Raw genomic sequence first — 19,722 nt, forward strand, 5'->3', positions numbered from 1 at the left:
ATATGAGTTTTAAAACGATAATAGTACTAATAAAACATAAACTCAGTTACATTCAGTTCCCTGGTCGCTGAATGATTAGCGTTCGCGTCTGTGACACACGAGACCCGGCGAGAGCTTAAGAGATTGACATACTAAAAATAATACAAAATTTACCATTTTTTCTTTTGCTTGATTATTCATCAGTGAAAGGAGATAATGAAATGCAAGTTACCCCAATCATAGATAATGTTATTCTACAACAGAAAATATGAAGCTGAAGAATTTTCAGTATTGCCATCCATGGAAAAAATGAAATCTTTTGTTTTACGTCCCACGGTTATGCCGGTTAGGCTAAAGGAGACGGTGATGATGAGTGATGAATGAAATGGTGGAATAAAGAAAGTAGGAGAAACCCGAGGAAACCCACGCACACGGTGTTTGTCCACCACAAAGTTCACTTGGCGGGGGCTGGGATCGAATCCGGGACCGAAAGCACCAGAGGTGAACGCTCTACCACTGAGCCACCGCAGCCCCACTGCCATCCATGGAAATTACAGTCTTGCCAGAATAACATTTTCCGAAAAATTTAAGTTAAGGCAGCAACTAGAGGAACGAACTCAACTTCATTTGATTACGTATCATGTTGTTTTGGTGTCTTGTGAACTACAAATAACATTATATTTTAATAACCGTATGTTAAAACTATTTTGTTTATCACAAACTAAATACAACTATTAGTTAAAAAGTAGTTCACAGAATACCAAGACAACGTGATACGTAATCAAATGCAGTTGAGCTAGTTCCTCTAGTCGCTGCCTTAACTTAAATTTGGGGGGCTTTGATATTCTGGCAACACTGTAATTTTTATGTATGGCCATTATCCCCCCCCCCCAAAGTACGATATTTTGATGTAGTTTATCAATAGTAAACACTATTAAAACGAAACAATATTTAGAATTTTTCTTTGATTGCAATTGCATAACAATAATAACAAACTATAAAAAATCGCAAAAGAAATATTCATAAACGTATAAAATAAAAATTGCTTTTGTAGTATAATCTCTTTGAGTAATCAATGGGGAATATAGGTCTGAATATAATACAACTAAGATACGGGAGTGAAACGTGATAACCCCCAAACGTGTGTTCATCAAGATTTTACGAACAGTTACACTTTTACGAATAATTTTCGTTTTTTTGGTTTAAACCAGTTTTTTTTTTTGGGGGGGGGGAAACAAGCTGGTTTAAACCAGACAACACTGCTAAAGAAGCACCTAAAATTCAGATTGATTCTATAAATTGTACTACAGTAATTTCTTCAAAATTTCCGAATCAATTTAGAGACACGACACACAACAGTGGAGTAAAGCAGTTGAAATGAGAGTTAAGACAGTTTCAAATTCCAGCGCCCATAACCTGTAAACAGATCATCTTTGAGGCGCCTTCTAAATATCTGTACCACCACCCCGTTTTGATGAAGCCACTCTACCCCCCCGGGTCAAGACTTCTATTAATTCCTAAGTGCGATCTGAGGATCAACAATTGTTGGTTGGCGTATAGCTTCCCTTTACAGCACGAAGGCTATATGCGGTTTATAGTGGAATCGAACCGCCGTAAAGCGTTCAATAATAAAATGAAATCTTTTGTAAATCTTTCAATTTAACGTCCCACGTTTATCTTCTTGAAGCTAACGGAGACGATGATTGAGGCAAGTAAATGATGATGGAGGAATTGACGGAATGAGAAACTGGGAGGAAACGGGAGTACCCAGATAAAACTCACGGACATGATGATGTCCACCACAAACTTACTTGCCCGGGAATTGAACCAGGGACCCCACACCAGAGATAAGCGCTCTACCACTGAGCCAATGTGCCCCATGTAAAGCGTTCAAATTTCCAGGTCTCCCACTAACAACTGAACCCAGGACTCTATGCAGCAAACGGCGTTCATTCTAGCAACTAGACCAACAAAAATAGCCAAAGATAGAAACATTCTAGTTGCTACAATAACCACCTTATTTGCACAAATTGGAAGGCACATTAAATGCATACCTTCTTCTTATCATTATTACTATATTGAGTTACCTCAACAGCATTTCTGTACATATTTTAGACCTCTTAGAAATAGGATCGCTTCTATGACTACTGACCTGATATGGCAATGTCCCTGTTTAGTATGAACTATCACAGCTTCTTCATCAGCTTGCTTGACAATTTCCAACACCCCTTGTGGATCCACGTCTTTGCATAAAGGAATCACAGCTACTAAAAACGGAGGATTCTTCCCACTGCCCAGCGATCTCTTCTTCGCTAACACTTCATCCCGTTTCTTTTGTCGAAGCTGCAACGCTTGGTTTCTTCTTTCAGCTCGCTTTAGCTGTTTCTGTACCTTCTTCGCCAGTGCCTTCGCTGAGACCCTACCTGAAATGTAAGAAATTACCATTTATCATATACAGTAAAACCCCGATTAACCGCGAGTGTCACAAAAATTTTTGTAAACAGTCTTGCAGTTGTGCTCAATTATCTTCCATAAGTAGTCGCTGCGGACTGACACTCTGCACATAAGTAAGTACTGTATGTTCTAAAACCCCATGGTTCTGGATAATCACAATAACATTTAAAACACAGTTCTGATCAGAACAAAATGAATTATATTAATAACTATAATTAGATTACAACAACATGAAGATGATGTTCGAATGAAAAGACAAAATAACGCTATTTACAAACATGTGAAAGAAAAGGGACATAGGATAGATTGGGAAGGGGATAGAGGTTTAGAAAGAGAGAGAAAGAAAAAAAGATTATTAGGAAGTGGAAGGAAGCGAGAAGAATAAAGAAAGAACAAGAGGAGAACTTAATGAACTGGACAAGTGGTATAAATATACATGAGCCATAGAAGAAATTATTAGAAGTTATAGAGAAGAAAAGTGCATAAAGGCTATTAATGCATTTTGAATAATTTCCAAATTTCTGTTATTTTATTTTATTAGTTTTAGCATAGACTGATTATGATACGTTGACCATAAAATTTTACATGTCAAGCAACAAAGGGATTTTTCCATTATGACTTTGCATTTAAAGTTAAGGATTTTCCCAATGACTAAGGCGGGAGTTTCCCGATTTATATATAACAGTGTATAATCGTTTGATTTTTACAACTGTTTACCTTTTTGTCCTTCTCAAATGACTCTTCACGGTTATATTAACAAGTATGTAAAGATCAGTACAACGTGTTTTTATCAGGAATCCTTCGTGAGTCGGTCGAATCATCGCATTTGTGGCCAAGCAGTCTCGGTTTCGAGTCCAAATGGCGAACAATTTCTCTCGGATATAAGCTTATGCGACTCCTTCCAGCATAACCCTCTTGTTGTATAGTAAAATCAAGGGGAAACAAACCTATTTCTGTCCATATCTAATATAAACACAGAGGAAATTATATAACCAGAAAAACCTGGTTTAAACCAATAAAAACCGGGTTTAAACAAAAAAGTTTTTTTGTTTTGTTTTTTCAATAAAAACTATGGTTTTTGCCAACCCTGGATATTTGAATGTATCACCATATAGAATATTAAAACAGTAATTTGAATTACCTGACGTGTGAAAGGATAAAACAGTAGGATTTCAAGGAATTTCAATTTTCAATTCGGCAAATCTTTACTTTAGGCAAGGCAGTGACAGGAACCGATTCATCTGAACCGGTTCCCGCAGTTAGTTACAGTTCCCAAGAACGAAAGACAGAAAACAACATGTTCCGCAGGGCTCTAACCCGCCTTCACTTGCTAACGCTCGTTAGGAAATACTATGTGAATCAGGAACAGCAACGACATTAGTGGGAAAATATCCATGTGAATAACGAACAGCAAGGAGCCAATGACAACCTGTGAATAATACTAACAGTAACAAGATATCATCCCCTTGCCCAAAGTAGAGTTACGGTAACTTCAATTCCTTATATTTCTATATTATAAGAAAAGAGCGTAATTAAATATTTGCAAGAGTGAAAGTTACCCAAGTATGATGTAATATGTCAGAAACGCGACGAGCATTTTATATTATCAAATAGAAATGAATCAGTTGATGGTTTAACATGGTATGCGGTAAAGTGATAAGTGAAATAAGAGAAATTAGAAGTAAAAAGATGCAGAGAAACGAAGAAAGGATTGCTGAAAATTCCTGTGGAAGATATCCTGCTAAGAAGCTCACAATTCAAAAATATAATATGCTCCCATAAAATAGGATAGCACGATCATCATTATGACGGACTACTATAAACCTAAGCTCAAAATAAGGCTGTTAGTTATAAGGATCGTTCTTGGAACATACTGGAAATTTAAGTGCACGGCCCATCCATTATCATCTCCGTATCTACTACTGACTAAATATGTAAGTACAAGAATGATTATAATGGAAATGCCCTTCACTTCCCTTTTAAAGATATTAATTTCTTGGATTGAGTATAGCCCGCTCCCCCCAGTGATTTTTAACGAATTATAGTGATTCTAACGATTCATATTAGTTCATAATGAATCGAAATCGCATGTTATAAAGATATAAGATGTAAATCTTGTGATATGGAAGTTTTAGTATAAGTAGTAGTAGTAGCGGTAGTAGTAATAGTAGTAGTAGTAGTAGTGGTGGTGGTATTTAGTAGCAGTAGTAGTAGTAGTAGTAGTAGTAGTAGTAGGAACGGGTTAGAAGCCCCGCAGGGGTTGGTTGGGTTCTGTCCTCCGGTAGTAGTAGTAGTACCGGTAGTAATAGCAATAGTAGTAGTGATAGTAGTAGTAGCAGTAGTAGTAGTAGAAGTAGTGACTCTTCCAGTTCCGGTGAAAAGAACTGGGGGGAGCGGGCTATACACAAGCCAATTTCTTTTTCACAGAGAGTATCAAAGAAAGCAAAAACGTTACCTTTTGCAGCCGTAGCAAGAGCCCTATTGCTCCTATGTTGACCATGTTTATGGGCCTTGTTCTGCTGCTTTAGCAATCCAGGTCTGTGTCTATGACCTTCAACACCCATTTTCCAGGTTTTTCGTCACTTTTGTGCAATTAATATAGTTTAAATTACAAATCAATCATACTACAAGAAGTTTTGCCTATTACACTGCGAAAACTTTCTAGGTGATTACAACTATGTATAGACCCATCATTATACAGTCGCACGTGGATATACCCAAATCTGCATTCTACAACCATTATAATCATAAACAAGTAAGCGAGATTTAAACATGTTTCATGATTGGTAAAATGGGCGTGGCTTACTTTTACATTAAATGTTTATCTGTTTTTAGAATGAAAAGGTACCTGCTTTGAATGACATAACCCAGACAATTATGTGATAACTGCAATAAAACTGGAAAGCTTCAGAATTACGAACTTCAAGGCTCCCGAAGCTTTAAACAAATATGTACTATTTTAAATCTTTAAACTGAGTATGAATAGATTGAATAGTAAGGAAAAGAAATGTAAATATTAATCCATAGCGAAGAATTTGTTTTTCACAAAATTTAAATATCAATCTATGCTATGAACTAAATATTACGTTCGTATAGGTTACTTTATCTATTTGTTCTTGTTTAAAATGTTAACAAGAATTAACATCTGAATACATATTTAAAAATCTAGTATATTTTGACATAAGAAATAAAAATTAAATTCAAAGTCTGCTGTGGGAGGAATTAGGTTTAGTTGATGCTAGTTTTATCGCCCAGATGGTTTATGTTCCGTATATCGAAAGAATGATGCAAAGCAATTAGGCGCAGCCAATCAGTGAACAATGTTTTTATGTCTGTGTTCCTAGGGAGGGAACTGATGGAGATACAAAGTAGTTTACATGGCAGAAATCGTGGAGGGAAACAAGTAAATAATGCTATTCCTTCATGATAGGAAATATGAAGTTTTTCACAAGACTATGTATTTTGTCTCTAGTATTTGGACTATGCATGTATTATGTGTATTTCAATGTGTTGAAGCAGGCTAGTCATTCGCCCAAAACAGGTGCAAGTGATTCCCAATATACGTCGATTTCCATAAGTACACCCTTGTCTTACAATGACATAAGAACGAGAGAAGAAAGGTAAGTATAAATAGGTTACTGCGTCAAGTTATACGAAGTATTACGAAGTTAATGGTTATTTAGTAATGTGTTATATTTTTTGAGTTGACCTATTAATTAAACAAGGAAGTTTGGGTTAAGTTCCGATGAGAACCTTACAATAAGGTACGTAAGAAACGGCAAACGAAAAGGATAGAAAACCGTACCTAGTTCAATGTCCATGAGTATATCTACGCATTTTGGCATCAAGAAGCCGTGGAGATAAAGTACAGGGACAAATATGTATAACATGGAAATTTGCAATTTGTGGAACTAGCTATAACTTCCACACCCTTTCCTTGCGTATACCGGTATTCCACGTGGAGCAGGTAATGTTGAGGATGTCCACTAAAAATGTCATTACTCGAGCAGACGGTTCTACGAAATGTTGACACATTTCTTACATTTTCAGGTTAGGTTAGAGCTTTGTAGCTATTTCTTTTAGCAGAGCATGCAGTAAAGGAAGAGCTTCATTACTACTTTCAGATTGAGTTCAGGAGGGCTCAGAATAAAGACAGTGTGGACGTATGACATAAAAGTTACAATGCATGAAACACGAATCAATTTGTACTAGGTGGCCACTAAAAAGCACGAATGCTATGTATCCGAGTCAGAGCAGAAGCACAGCAGTGGGGCCCTAAGCAGTATCGAAGGGATGTGTCCTTAGGGAGCAGGCGCGTCAGCGACGGGGGTATACATATAAAGGAGAATAGTGGAAGAGAACACTTACACATACAATACTTTCACTATTACTCAAAATTCATTTCAATGTGCTTTGTACTGATAGTAATCACTTATATTTACACACACATTCCTTCACAAAAGAATGTTTCACGTCGTATTTTATCTATAATTTTTTTATTTGGTAACCGTCCGATCGAGTGAACCCCTAAAAATGTTCAAAAATTACATTTCACTATTTCCTAATACCTTCTACGCTTTCATTTTTTTCGCATCTGCTCGTGGTACAAGAGGGATTCGAAAATATAAACCAACGTAACCTACTGTACCCGGTCCTATCCTAACACGCCTCTACTAGCTTTTAATTAATTAGTCAGAAGTGAAAATTTAATGTATACAGCTAGGCATTTTCTGTAACACAAATTGCTTTCGAAACTTATGTGCCATCATAATGATTGCGCTCGGTGGTCACTATAAGCTATTTGGCTTTGAGTAGTAATAAAGTGCACTTTTAACTTTCTTCCTGTGTTCATAAATGATTACATTTTCTCTGCCTTCGAAAATAAGTGGCATTTATTCCGAAGTTGGTCGTCCACTTGGGTTTCAACAGAAAGCGTTTTAACAGCTACGAAAAATTTAAAAAGTCATCAATTTTTAGGACCACTTTAAAAGGATACAATAGAGTAGGGTAGGATAGAGTAAAAAAAAGGTAGGGATAAGTAGAGTAGAATCGGGTAAGCTTAGTTTTAGGGAAGTTTGGGCCTACAAGTATTTTGTTAAAATTTATAGAAAATAATTTCTCGTGTCTGCGTAAGGATACCAATGGGAGCATCTCTGTACACCTACAACCATGTTCACAATACAAATGCTTTTTAGTTTCCCATAATCTAACCATGCGGGAACCTTGTGCGAAGTAGCTCCTTCCGCTTGCCAAATAATTCTATGTTTATAACCGCTTATAAAAATATAAGGACAACTTCCGCTATCCGTACATATTATCAACCAACAAACGAGCAAATTACCAATTTCTTCGCGGTAAATTTTTCAAAATTTTGCTGGAAACGGACCACCAACTTTGGAACTTAACCCAGATAAGTTCCTGAAAGATTTCTCTTTCTGAATTAATAGGTTTTACATATGAATTTTAATATTTAAAAAATTGTCCCCGTATTATTATGCACACGACAAACAACGTAATGTCTGCATTATTGACTGAAGCTTGCTTTTTTTAAAATGTATCACAGAATGAAATGTGACTTTCGAATACATTCTTCTTTTTTAGAAATTGTATTTTATACAGTAGTAAATCGCTGAGACATCAAGATTTTGTTGAATGCAAGTTGTGTGTAAAATAAGTAAGTTGAAAATAAATCTAATAGTTTTTCTCTCTCTGTTTTTTCCAGAATAACCGAAATAGTATTGGCAGTTGTAATCTGCGGTGATAGGCAGAGTGAAGCTCTTGTGATGTTAAAATCTGCCATTTTGTTCACTCAGGCTCCCCTTCGGTTAATTGTTGTTGCCGATGATGATTTGATTCCTGGCTTACGTGTAAAGGTGAGACATTCTTCTTATAATTATCCTACTTATAGGGAGGGCTTAAAAAATCCATTCGCCTACTCGCCAGTGGCGAATACTTTTTTTTTTTTTTTTTTTTTTTTTTTTTTTTTTTTTTTTTTTTTTTAACGTTTGGCGAGTAAAGTACGATTAATCAGAAATGTGTTTTATTCCATCTGGCTAGTAGATTTTTTCTAATGTTTCTAACCTTGTAAGATATATTTCTTATGTTCCTACAACGGTGTTTTGGAAAGCGAAAGGTAAAAGCCGCTTTAACAATTCATACTTTCATAAAGCCGTATATGCGAATTTATTCTTTTAAAAATATATATATATATTTCGGACATGATAACGGGGCTTATGAAGGGGGCCACAAGTACGTAAAAAATGGAAGGTTTACAGAAGAAATGAGTTGAAGTAAGGGAAACGTAATTGATTTGTGCGTCGTTTAAGAATAGATTGCAATGTATGTACTTACCGGAAGTGCACCTAAGGGAATCTAAGTACAATGAAGCAACTAGGTAGCTCTAACCTAATATTAATATTAACTTTTTTTTTTGGGGGGGGGGAAATGCCTGGCCCTCTTCAACTACATACAAACCACAGTAACAAATAATTGTTCATTTTTGATGACCACCTAGCACAGGTTGTTGGATGTTTTTCTGCAGAATAAGACCAAACACCTTATCTGTTAAGATACAACAACGCCATCTGTTGTAAAATACTTCTGAACCAATCCTACTTTTCATATCCGCGTAATTATATCAACCAGAGCGTGTAATATACAATTAACACGATTTCAGACGTCTGTTTATTCTATTACTTTTAAACCGTGTCGGAGCGTTAACCAGTGTGGCCGCTCAACAGCTTACATTCTATCAGTCTTGATAATGACTACTATTGTGAAAGACTATTGTTCTAGAATAGTGGAACATCTAGCTCTCCCCGCCGGGCTAGTGACTAGCGTGTTTCCCGTTGGTGGGCATGGTCCCAGGTTGTATTCCCGGTGGGAGAGCACAAAAAAGTGAACTTCATAATCATTTACCGTAATCATCCATCCTCTTTCGTCTGCAGGCTATAACCGTTGGTTGTTAAACTAAAAGCTTAAAAAAATAAAAAATGGTCCGCCTTTGTATTGTGGTTAATTTTAAATTCTATTAGCCATAATGCTATTAAATAAAGAAATGTAAACAAATTTCGTTGGAAAGAATATAGGTTTTCCAAAACTTCTGTCACCACTTTATAATTTACACCCTTAGTCTTAGTCATAGGAAATTTACATGATAATTACAATAATTTGTTAAACATATAAGAAAACTCAATTTAAAATGTTGATTAAATGAAATGACAAAAGTGAGATATAAATGGGAGACATTTCCAATTACATCTTAAAAATTCTTGACCATTTCGTATTGAAAAATCACAAGTAGACATTTATTCATATTTTAAGATAAGAGAAGGATTGTCACTTACGTTAATGTTTGGCAGGAGAGACCAGAAGATCCAACCTTTGATGATCGGGAGAGATCCATGTCAGAACTTCAAATGACGGAGACTTCAGAAGATGTAGTTTTGCAAAAGTTCTAGTTTTGCAAAAGAAAGCTATCAGGATTATTGTTGGAACACATGATAAAGAATACTGTAAACCACTATTTATCAGGCTTAAGATAATGACAGTAGTTAATGTATATATTTATCAAGTGCTACTTTACACTAAGCAAAACCTCGCAAATATGCGGGACAGGACGTTTGGGCGCCGCCATTTGGGCGCGGACGTTTTGGCGCTGCCGTTTGGGCGCCGGACGTTTGGGCGCAAAGCCGTTTAGGCGCCAGACGTTTGGGCGCGAGGTACATAGTAAAAATCACAATTTACGACATATAAAGTAAGCTAGGCACTGAAAACTAAGCACCAATCAAGATATGTACATTTCCTACACTTCTATCTTTATCTCACCTCATTTATCTGTATATTTTCTATCTCTATCTTATTTATTCATCTAAATTAAATAGTTTAATGGGTTTGTGGCATTTGTTGCCTAACCTCGTCATGGATTGATTTTTCTCTTGTTCACGATTCTTGTACTTCTGATCTAATTTTTGTATTATATAAGAAAGCTAGGAAATAAAGGAATCAGACGAACTGTTAATTTTCTTAATGTTAATTAAAACATATTGATTTAATTTTTGTATTTTTTTAAAGAAAGTTAATAATTACATATTTATGAATATTAAAATTTGTTTTCTTTCGTATTACGTTTGCCAAACTCTTCTCTTCCTTAAGTCCAATAAAGAACTACCAATAAAAGATTGCAGCGTAGTCGCTAACACTCTCGCCTTCGGTGCGATCGGTCCCGGGTTCGATTCCCGGTGGGGGCACTCGGTCGGAAAAGTGTAACACGCTCTTTCAGGCCAGCCACCCTGAATGAGGTTTTCCTGGGTTTTCTTCATTCACATCAGGCAAATGCCGGGGTGGTACCTAATTTATAGTTCCAGGCCGCTTCCTTCCTTCCCTTTCCCCGGATAGTGTGCTCCCTCAAACGTGACGGGCTAAATGGCCTTAGATGCCGAGAGCCCAGAAATCTAAAAATCCTATATCCTAATCGAGTTGAGGGAAAGATATTTTGCATACATGGTGTGTAAGACATATTTTGCATACAGGATGTCTAACACATTGAGTTTAGGAACTGTAGTATGCCGTATTTCTGGTATCACTTTTTTTATTAACATTCCAATATAAAAATCAAAACTTACACATTTTTTTTTGTCCCATTGTAACCATTTAATCTGCATTAAAGAAAGTGGCGAAAGAAAAAAAAACAACGATTTCAAAGTGAAAAATAATAGTTAAGTGTACATATATTGGTCATTTAGCCACTAGAAATGTGTTTGACATTCACACTTATTGCGTAACTACAGTAGAAGGCCTGCTTTAAGTTTTTTAATGGAACAGGCTCACTATGTATGTAATGCAGTTAATCATATGTAGTCTGGTCGACTTACATTTGGCTTGAAAAGTTATCAAATAAAATGCACACTTAACTTTCGTTGAAACTTAAATTTACAAAATTTAATTGTTAATTCAGTTTTTATAATTTTGAAATTCCAGTATTTCTAGTATGTAAAACAAAATCCAGTATAATTCAAGGACTTCCACTACAGTAGACACCTTGTGATATCTTGATTCGAACTTTGTACTCAGCGCCTAACATAACGACTTTTAAACTCGCGGCCAAACGTCTGGCGCCCAAATGGCTTCGCGCCCAAACGTCCAGTGCCCAAACGGCGGGGCCCAAACGTCCGCGCCCAAACGGCGGCGCCCAAACGTCACGTACCGCAAATATGACACTCAGGGATGAAGTACATACATATAATACTAAATTGTGTAAGAAAATTGATACACCTTTTACTAGATTATCGAAGATCAAAAATAGTTATTTAGTTATAGGACCAAAGCTATTTAATAAACTAACATCCTTCATATAACAGCTGCCATTTAAGGTCTATAAGAAAAAAATATATGATTGGTTAGTAAAGAATCCATTTTACTCGATTCAAGAGTTTAGTGAATGTCATGACATTGTGTTCTAATTTGCAGTGGCACTTTATTTCAAATATTATTAGGTTGTTCATTATAAAATTAACCAATAACTGATTGTCTGTATGCGATGATTATTTTTTATATATATATATCTGTATCTATATGTATGTCTCATTCGGACGTTGTCTATTGCTTGTAAAGCCCAATGACAATAAAATATTCTATTCTATTCTATTGTATAGTACAGATTCCAAATCTGAGGCAACCGCCTTGCTTCACCACCGAACTGACCCCGAAGCTAATCTACGGCAGTATTTTATATGTATCGTGTAACTGTGGGTATATTCCTCCTAACCTATTTCTGTTATGACCGACTCACCTACAGAAGTCACGTAGCATAGAATAGTATTTAGAATTATATTCTTCAGTGTTTGAAGTGAAAAACAAAAAGCAGAGGCGATATGTTTTATTACGATTTTGACTCGGAAAAACCAGCTATCTAAATGTTGAATACAGTGGAGATGTGATGCCTGAAAGATTGAATTTTTATTTACATAATGACTGAAAACCATTCGAGAGCTTCTTCTCCCAGAACCTGAGTTCTTATATTAACAATTTCCTTCGGGAAGACTCCCAGACCCCCCTCCCCCTACTCGACTGAGGAATATTCCAAATCCCCGGAAGATCTGTTTCCCACAGCAGACAACCCCTAAATCAGCCCATGCTCAAAACACGACATTTATGTGCATTAAGGCAAGAAGACACACACACACATATAAGAAACAAACAGTTGAATATGGCACATAAAAGTATGAATTAGATGAAATTTTTGAAGGCATCTCATTTTAAAAACAAAATGTAGGAAAAAGATGACAAAAGTGACGGTGTTGTGAACTTAGAAATTATTTCTACATAAGAAATAAAATCTTTTTTTACGTGCAAAGCTCTTCGTCAATTAAAGGTATTTAGCATCTACCCTCCAGTGACAGCATGTCTGGATCATTAAAAACCCAGGGGTAGTATGCCTTCATCAGTGAAAAACCAGAGGCAATATGACATAGCGCTGGATACTGTCTCACTTCGGCCAGTCACACTGTTAGTTGGAAACTTCTGCTCTCTTCTAACTCAAAGAACATCAAGAAATGAATTTGTGGTTCTTTAACCTCTATGAGAAAATAATTAAAAATATATCTTTTTTTTTATCTCGATTGTAATTTACACCACAGTCAAATCGTCCTACACTCATGGAAATTTTTTTCTTACCTCGGGTCAGGAGTCATCTCCCGACGTTTGTTACATTAAATAAGTCACACTCTTTATATAGGAGTTTTGGTTCATAAGTCGAAGTCCTTAAAAACGAATCATTAACATTGCCATTAAAGGTTGGCTCTGTCTTGAAGTTTAAAAAGGTTAATGATTCCACTTAGAGAAAAGAATGTAAAGCATTTCAAAAAAGATGTATCGGCGTTTTCTTCAGTATTACTTTCTTTTTTATTGCTTTAATTATTTTTGTTTTCTTTTCAGTTGAACGAGTGGAGAAACATAACGAATGAAAGGTTTTCCTTTACTGTGTTACCAATTTCATTTCCTCAACAGGAGGACGTAAAAGAATGGCGAAAACTCTTCAAATTGTGTGCGTCTCAAAGGCTCTTCCTACCGGTAAGTGGAATTCTCAAATTCCGTCTCCAATTATATTGTTGTAAACTAACCGGGAATGACTCCAAAGTTGAGCCTTGAATCTGGGGATAACCTATATATTTCCTGAAAGGGTTTGTCGAGCAAGTTCCAAAACAGGTTTCAATTCCTTTCAGGGTTGGAAATATGTAGAACAACTCGACCCACAGCTCGTCAAGAGTTAAGTCTGTACTGTGGTTGCTTATGGGCTTTTACTTCTGCGTACTTGCCTCCTTAAACACAACAGATTTCACTACTGTAGTTTGTCTTAAAGAATGTTAAATATTTACCGACGATACAAAAATAATTTTTGTTTTTGAAACTCGAAGGGGGAAGACACCATAAGCATAACGGCTGCTAAAACGTTGCCGGTGCATTTTCACATGACTAAAACTGTCTGCCCAAACATACCGTTGCCAACTGACGAGAAATTTCACCGTAGTGTCAACCTACATTCGTGGGCTCATTAGTATTGTCACTTCTACTGATTTCAAGTACGAAAAAAGAAATAAAAGTACGGCCAGAAAGAATTGAATGAAATCTTTCCGATTTTAAAAAAAAGTAAAATTTTACTTCCATCTCCTTTTCTTCCTTTTTTTTTCCATCTCAATCAAAGAAAAATATTTTAATCAAAAAAGGAAAGAGAGGGGAAATGTTGTTGCAACTTAACGCAAGATTCGAACAACTTGTGTCCCCACCGGAAATCGAACCCAGGACCCTTTTGATTAAAGGCGGCGAGCGTAATCACTCATCCATGGGGGCACTCTGAATAAAAAGGCAGTAATAATTTCAGGGGATGGTCTGCGGGATGTTTTTTCAAGTACTTGAGTTTTATTAGGTTTATTATTATTGTTATTATTATTATTTAACCAAGCTACAGCCATAATCCATATCTTTCCATAACTATTAACTTATTTGTATTAAATATAAATGCTAAGTGTAAAACTTCTTAGGCCAAACACTGATTCATGAAGTGTTTCTCGGAACATCTGAGTTCGATTATTAATTATATATAGGCCTATGTATTCCCCGTCAGGAAGAAAATTTCAGCGAGAATTGCTGCAGGACGCATTTCATATTTCTTTTATCTTTCGTGCATTGAAATTTCTTTGGGAATTCATAACTGACTGTGATTTCGGTTTGGTTTCATAATAGCATTGGTTTCAGAAACTACACCAGGAAATAAGGAGACCGTTTGGTGCGGTGGGTGGGGCCAATAGCTTACCTACTATATCGTCTTTTGTCGCGCTAGATGACTCATGTCAGATTCTAGACGAAATTCTTCTCTGTTGTGTCTTTGCTATTGTGCAGTGTGTGGTCTCTGAACATTCGGCATTTTCTTGATTGTTTTTATTTACTTACTGTGCTGTTCTGGGAACAAAACCGCGTGTGTCTGTGTGTGCATAGATGCGTGAGTGTGTGTTAATATATCAAAATTGAAGAAATTACAGCCAGCACCTCTTTTAAGCGTAGGAGTGGTCAAGTATTGAAGAGCAAAGAAAGGGCTATTGTTATGAACGTGTTTAATTATTTAAAGCAGCAAAACGCGGGTAAAAGTATAAGTTGGGATGATGATGATGATATGGAAGGAATTGATTCTTTGGAGTGCGATTGATTCAATGTGGTAAGTTGTTTATTATTAATCATTATTATTATTATTATTATTATTTATTAATCGTTGTGGTGTGGATTTATTTTTTTACTACGTGAGTTGGCAACATCAGTCGGCAGTATAATAGAAGCGCGATCTGTTCTGCATTTGTTTTTAATGGTCAACTTGGCATCGCTGTTCCCATAAGACCAACAGTCCACTCTTAAGTCTGGATAAGCTATATACGTCCTGTATATCAAAATGATCTGCATGACTAGTAGATTAGGAATATATTATGCACTACTCAATTATATCCTATACCGTATTAAACAATGAAACCAAAAACATTATTATTCCAATATAAATATCCTATATTAGTGGACCTATAAAGTTGAGAAAAGCATATCCATAATATCCAAGTCAACTGTAAGTCATTTGATATCGCAACTAATGTGACTCATTCTTATGGCTAGATGTGTACATATTGTGTGTACGTATTTCAATTTCTGTATTTTCCACAATTTCACCTACTCTTGTATATCTACCGATAGAAAGGTGAATAAAATTTCACAATCTTAAAATTTGAAATTTCGCTAATGATTACAGTAAATTCATTGATTCCCGATTTCTTTCAAAAATGGCAACATATGGCATTTTGACACAACAGCGGTCTTTACTAATCACAAATATAGTTAGTATTTAATTATACTTCGTATTTGTTTACATAGAAGCTCTTATGAGTTAATTCCTAAATATACCCTTTTAATTTTGTAGACCGTTCTTCGAGACGTGGATTCGTTGTTATACGTGGATACCGATGTTATTTTCCTGAGTCCTCTGGAAGAAGTGTGGCAGCATTTCCACAAAATGAACTCTAGTCAGATTGCGGCATTAACTCCAGAACATGAAGATCCAGCTACGGGCTGGTACAATCGATTTGCGAGGCACCCATATTATGGAGAATTAGGTATGTATTGGCATTGTGTAATAGTCCACAGAACATACGTTTAGTATTAAATAAGTGTAAATCAATATAACAAATCAATCAGTATTTATTTTAAGAGTTTATAACTAAAAAAAAATTTGGTGTACCAAAGCTCCTTTGTATATTCCCTGTCTGTTCGTCCGGGAGACAAAGAATGTCAAGAATGATTTTACTATGTCTGTCCGTCCGTCCGGGAGACAAAGAATCTCAAGAATGATTTTACCGTGTCCGTCCGTCCGGGACATAAAGAATCTCAAGAATTATTTTACCATGTCTGTCCGTCCGTCCGGGAAACAAAGAATGTCAAGAATGATTTTACCATATCTGTCCGGGAGACAAAGAATGCTAAGAATGATTTTACCGTCCGTCCGGGAAACAAAGAATCTCAAGAATTATTTTACCGTGTCCGTCCGTCCGGAAAATAAAGAATCTCAAGAATTATTTTGCCATGTCTGTTCGTCCGTCCGGGAGGCAAAGAATGTTAAGAAATATTTTACTATGTCTGTCCGTCCGTCCGGGAGACAAAGAATCTCAAGAATGATTTTACCGTGTCCGTCCGACCGGGACATAAAGAATCTCAAGAATTATTTTACCATGTCTGTCCGGGAGACAAAGAATGTCAAGAATGATTTTACCGTGTCTGTCCGTCCGTCCGGAAGACAAAGAATGTCAAGAATGATTTTACCATGTCTGTCCGAGAGACAAAGAATGTTAAGAATGATTTTACCGTCCGTCCGAGAAACAAAGAATCTGAAGAATGATTTTACCGTGTCTGTCCGTCCGTCCGGGACATAAAGAATGTCAAGAATGATTTTACCGTGTCCATCCGTCCGGGAAACAAGAAAGTCTCGAGAACTACTTGGTGGATCATCATGAAGTTTGATGAGGAAGTACAGAGTCACAAGTTCGGAATGGAGTTTGTTGATTAAAGATAATATTCAAACCGGAAATTGTAGAAGTGAATCATTTCTATTTTTTTTTACGTTGATTACTGTACGAGGTATGATCAAAAAGTACGATTGAATAATTTTATTAGAAACAGAAAGCAATAAGCTTTACATACATCAGCTGCTCTGTCAATGGTGTTTAAAAAAAGTTTTCCTTTAAGCATGGTTTTAATTTTTGGAAAGAGCGAGAAGTTGCATGGTGCTATCAGTACCGGATTTAGGATTAATGGGGCCCTAATAAGCTATTGAAAGAAGCCCTTTATAAGTCAAGCTTTCTTTCTCAGTGACAAAATGTCGCGGATTTGTACTTCTGAATATATGCTATATGCTAATTTATGAACCAAATGAATATCTAAATGGAAACAAGGGCCCATGACAAGTGGGGCTGGGAAATAGAGCCCTATTACTTGCTTCACAAATTCTAGTACATAACAATACAAAGCCGTTGTTGTATGTGCGTTTTATCTTATTTGCTTTTTCATGTTATTTGGAAATTACATTGCAATCAGTTTTTTTTATTTTTAAATGTTTTTGGACCCCCAAACGAGTGGGGCCCTAAACTATAGCTTGTTTAGCTTATACGTAAATCCGGCACTGGGTACTAAATCTGGAGAGCACATCGAATATGGACAGACAGGAATATTTTTTTTTGGACAAAAACTCGCGGATCAAAAGCAAGGTGTGGCACGGCGCGTTTTCGTGGTGAAGAAGGAAGCCATTTGCTCACTTAATCGGCGCTTAAAATGCTTTTCACGGACCCATACGAGATGTTTCGTTCTTCGGAAAGTTCTCGAATAGTCATTCGCCTGTTTGAACAAATCATTTGTGCCTTTTTTTTTTTTCTTTTTTAATACATCGAAGGACGTCTCGATCGTTGCTCGTTTTCAACCGACTCCTTGCCGCTTTTGAATTGAGTTGATTTTCAGTTTAACGTCCCTTTCAGCAGCGAGGCTATTATGAGACGGGACCTACTGATTAACGTGTAAGCCGAACCACATGAGCTCCCGCCGGGAAACGAAACCGGGTCTCCCACACCTTCGAATTGCTCATACCACTTGTAAACATAATAATACTATCCATGGCTTTGCATTGGATATTTTGTTAAAAGAAACACTGACCAAAGCTTTAACACACACTGTATTTTAAACTATAATGTGTTACAGTTTCAGATATCTACCATATCCTCCCACCAAGCACTATATAGACACTATAGAACATAAATGAAGATACAGACATACATATATATATATAGATTCATCCTTATGAAAAAGTCAAAATTCTATTGGCTGAAGCCTTCAGCCAATCGCTTAGGTCGCCGGGTCCATTTCCCAACCAGTTACGTGCCACTATTTTTGATCCGTATGAGGGCTTTTTTCAATTTTATCTTCCTGTCCATGTTATCCAAAATTCTCTGCCATGATTCATTAATACGTAAGCCCCTTGTTCAGTTTATCAGCTTATCTCTTCCTACCTTGTTTATCCAATCTGCTTCTTTCCACTTGCTTATTATCATTCCCTTTCTATTTCTAATACTTCCGCGTTATCCCAGTTAATTTCGTGATTAGTGTCCTTAACATGTTTGTATATATCATTGGTATCTTTCTTCCTCCTCACATCATCTTTATGTTGATTTATCCTTTCTTTCATTCTCTTCCCCGTCTCTCCTACATATGACATATCGCAGTCCCCACACTATATCTTGTACATGACTTTTTCCTCTTCATTAATATTTTTGGAGTCTTTTCTATTCTTCTTTATTGATCTCAATAAGTTTTTTTTTCACTCCTTCTATAAGCTCTGATCCCTCCTTTCTTAAGTAACTTCTTCAGTTTGTCCGTTTCTTGTCCCATGCTTTCTATACCATGCCATCTTTCACTCTTATCCACTTCTTTCTCCCGTGTTCTTCTTCCCTCTAACCCCTTCCTGCTGTTGGGCCGCGGTGGCTCAGTGGTAGAGCGTTCACCTCTGGTGCTTGGGGTCCTGGGTTCGATCCCAGGCCCCGCCAAATGAACTTTGTGGTGGACAAACACCGTGAGCGTGGGTTTTCTCGGGGTTCTCCCGTTTCCTCCCACCTTCTTCATTCCACCATTTCATTCATTCTTCATCATCACCGTCTCCTTTAGCCTAACCGGCATAACCGCGGGACGTAAAACTCAAATATTTCATTTCATTTTTTCCCTTCCTGCTGTAACCGTTCTTCTCTGTCTGTAGAATTTCTCTGTGCTCTCCTTCCTTCCTTCGTCTTCGTTCTCCAGCATTTTTATTCTTCTTATATATTTGTTATGAAATTCCTCTTTGCACTCCTTTCCACATCGCTCCTCTCGTGGCAGAACATCCCCGCTCAGCACTCTTTCTGAGACCAAACCATGCCCTCTTTGTTTTATTATGGTCCTATCTAGAAAATTTATTCTTCCATTTTCTTCCAACTCCATGTCCATGGTTATGCCTTTCTCTTTATCCTCCACGAGGCTGAGCCCAGTACTGGCAGAAATAGTTATGAACAAATAGGAGAAAAGGTTAGAGAAGAAGGGGGGAAGAGCTTAAGCATGTTTTCTAGGTATGTGGATGACTGCCTACGCTTGTGGGAAGGGCTAGGAAACAAATACAGAAGTTCAAGGATAGTGTGAAGATAGAAATTGGTAATACTAACGTCAAGCTAGCTATAAGAAAAATCAAAGACA

The 19,722-nt window shown here is 36.7% G+C and overlaps 2 protein-coding genes across 2 annotated transcripts in view; one reads left to right on the top strand and one right to left on the bottom strand.

Moving 5' to 3' along the window:
- The window catches only part of Tsr1 (Tsr1 ribosome assembly factor), a 52,188-nt gene extending 47,027 nt beyond the window's left edge, over window positions 1–5,161 (bottom strand). Inside the window, exons 1-2 of the mRNA XM_081742099.1 lie at window positions 4,889–5,161; window positions 2,132–2,402 (exon numbers count right to left, since the gene is read on the bottom strand). Of these exons, the coding sequence (XP_081598225.1) occupies window positions 2,132–2,402; window positions 4,889–4,997 (380 nt within the window). The 5' untranslated portion in view covers window positions 4,998–5,161. The remainder of the gene's footprint in view (window positions 1–2,131; window positions 2,403–4,888) is intronic.
- Window positions 5,162–5,711: 550 nt separating this feature from the next.
- Window positions 5,712–19,722, top strand: part of shams (glucoside xylosyltransferase 1 shams) — a 37,209-nt gene continuing 23,198 nt past the window's right edge. The window contains exons 1-4 of the mRNA XM_081742101.1: window positions 5,712–6,053; window positions 8,156–8,306; window positions 13,369–13,503; window positions 15,884–16,076. Coding sequence (XP_081598227.1) covers window positions 5,857–6,053; window positions 8,156–8,306; window positions 13,369–13,503; window positions 15,884–16,076 — 676 coding nt within the window. The 5' untranslated portion in view covers window positions 5,712–5,856. The remainder of the gene's footprint in view (window positions 6,054–8,155; window positions 8,307–13,368; window positions 13,504–15,883; window positions 16,077–19,722) is intronic.

Source organism: Thermobia domestica, chromosome 16, assembly GCF_964235325.1.
Source record: "Thermobia domestica chromosome 16, izTheDome1.hap1.1, whole genome shotgun sequence".
NCBI classification, from domain to species: Eukaryota; Metazoa; Arthropoda; class Insecta; order Zygentoma; family Lepismatidae; genus Thermobia; species Thermobia domestica.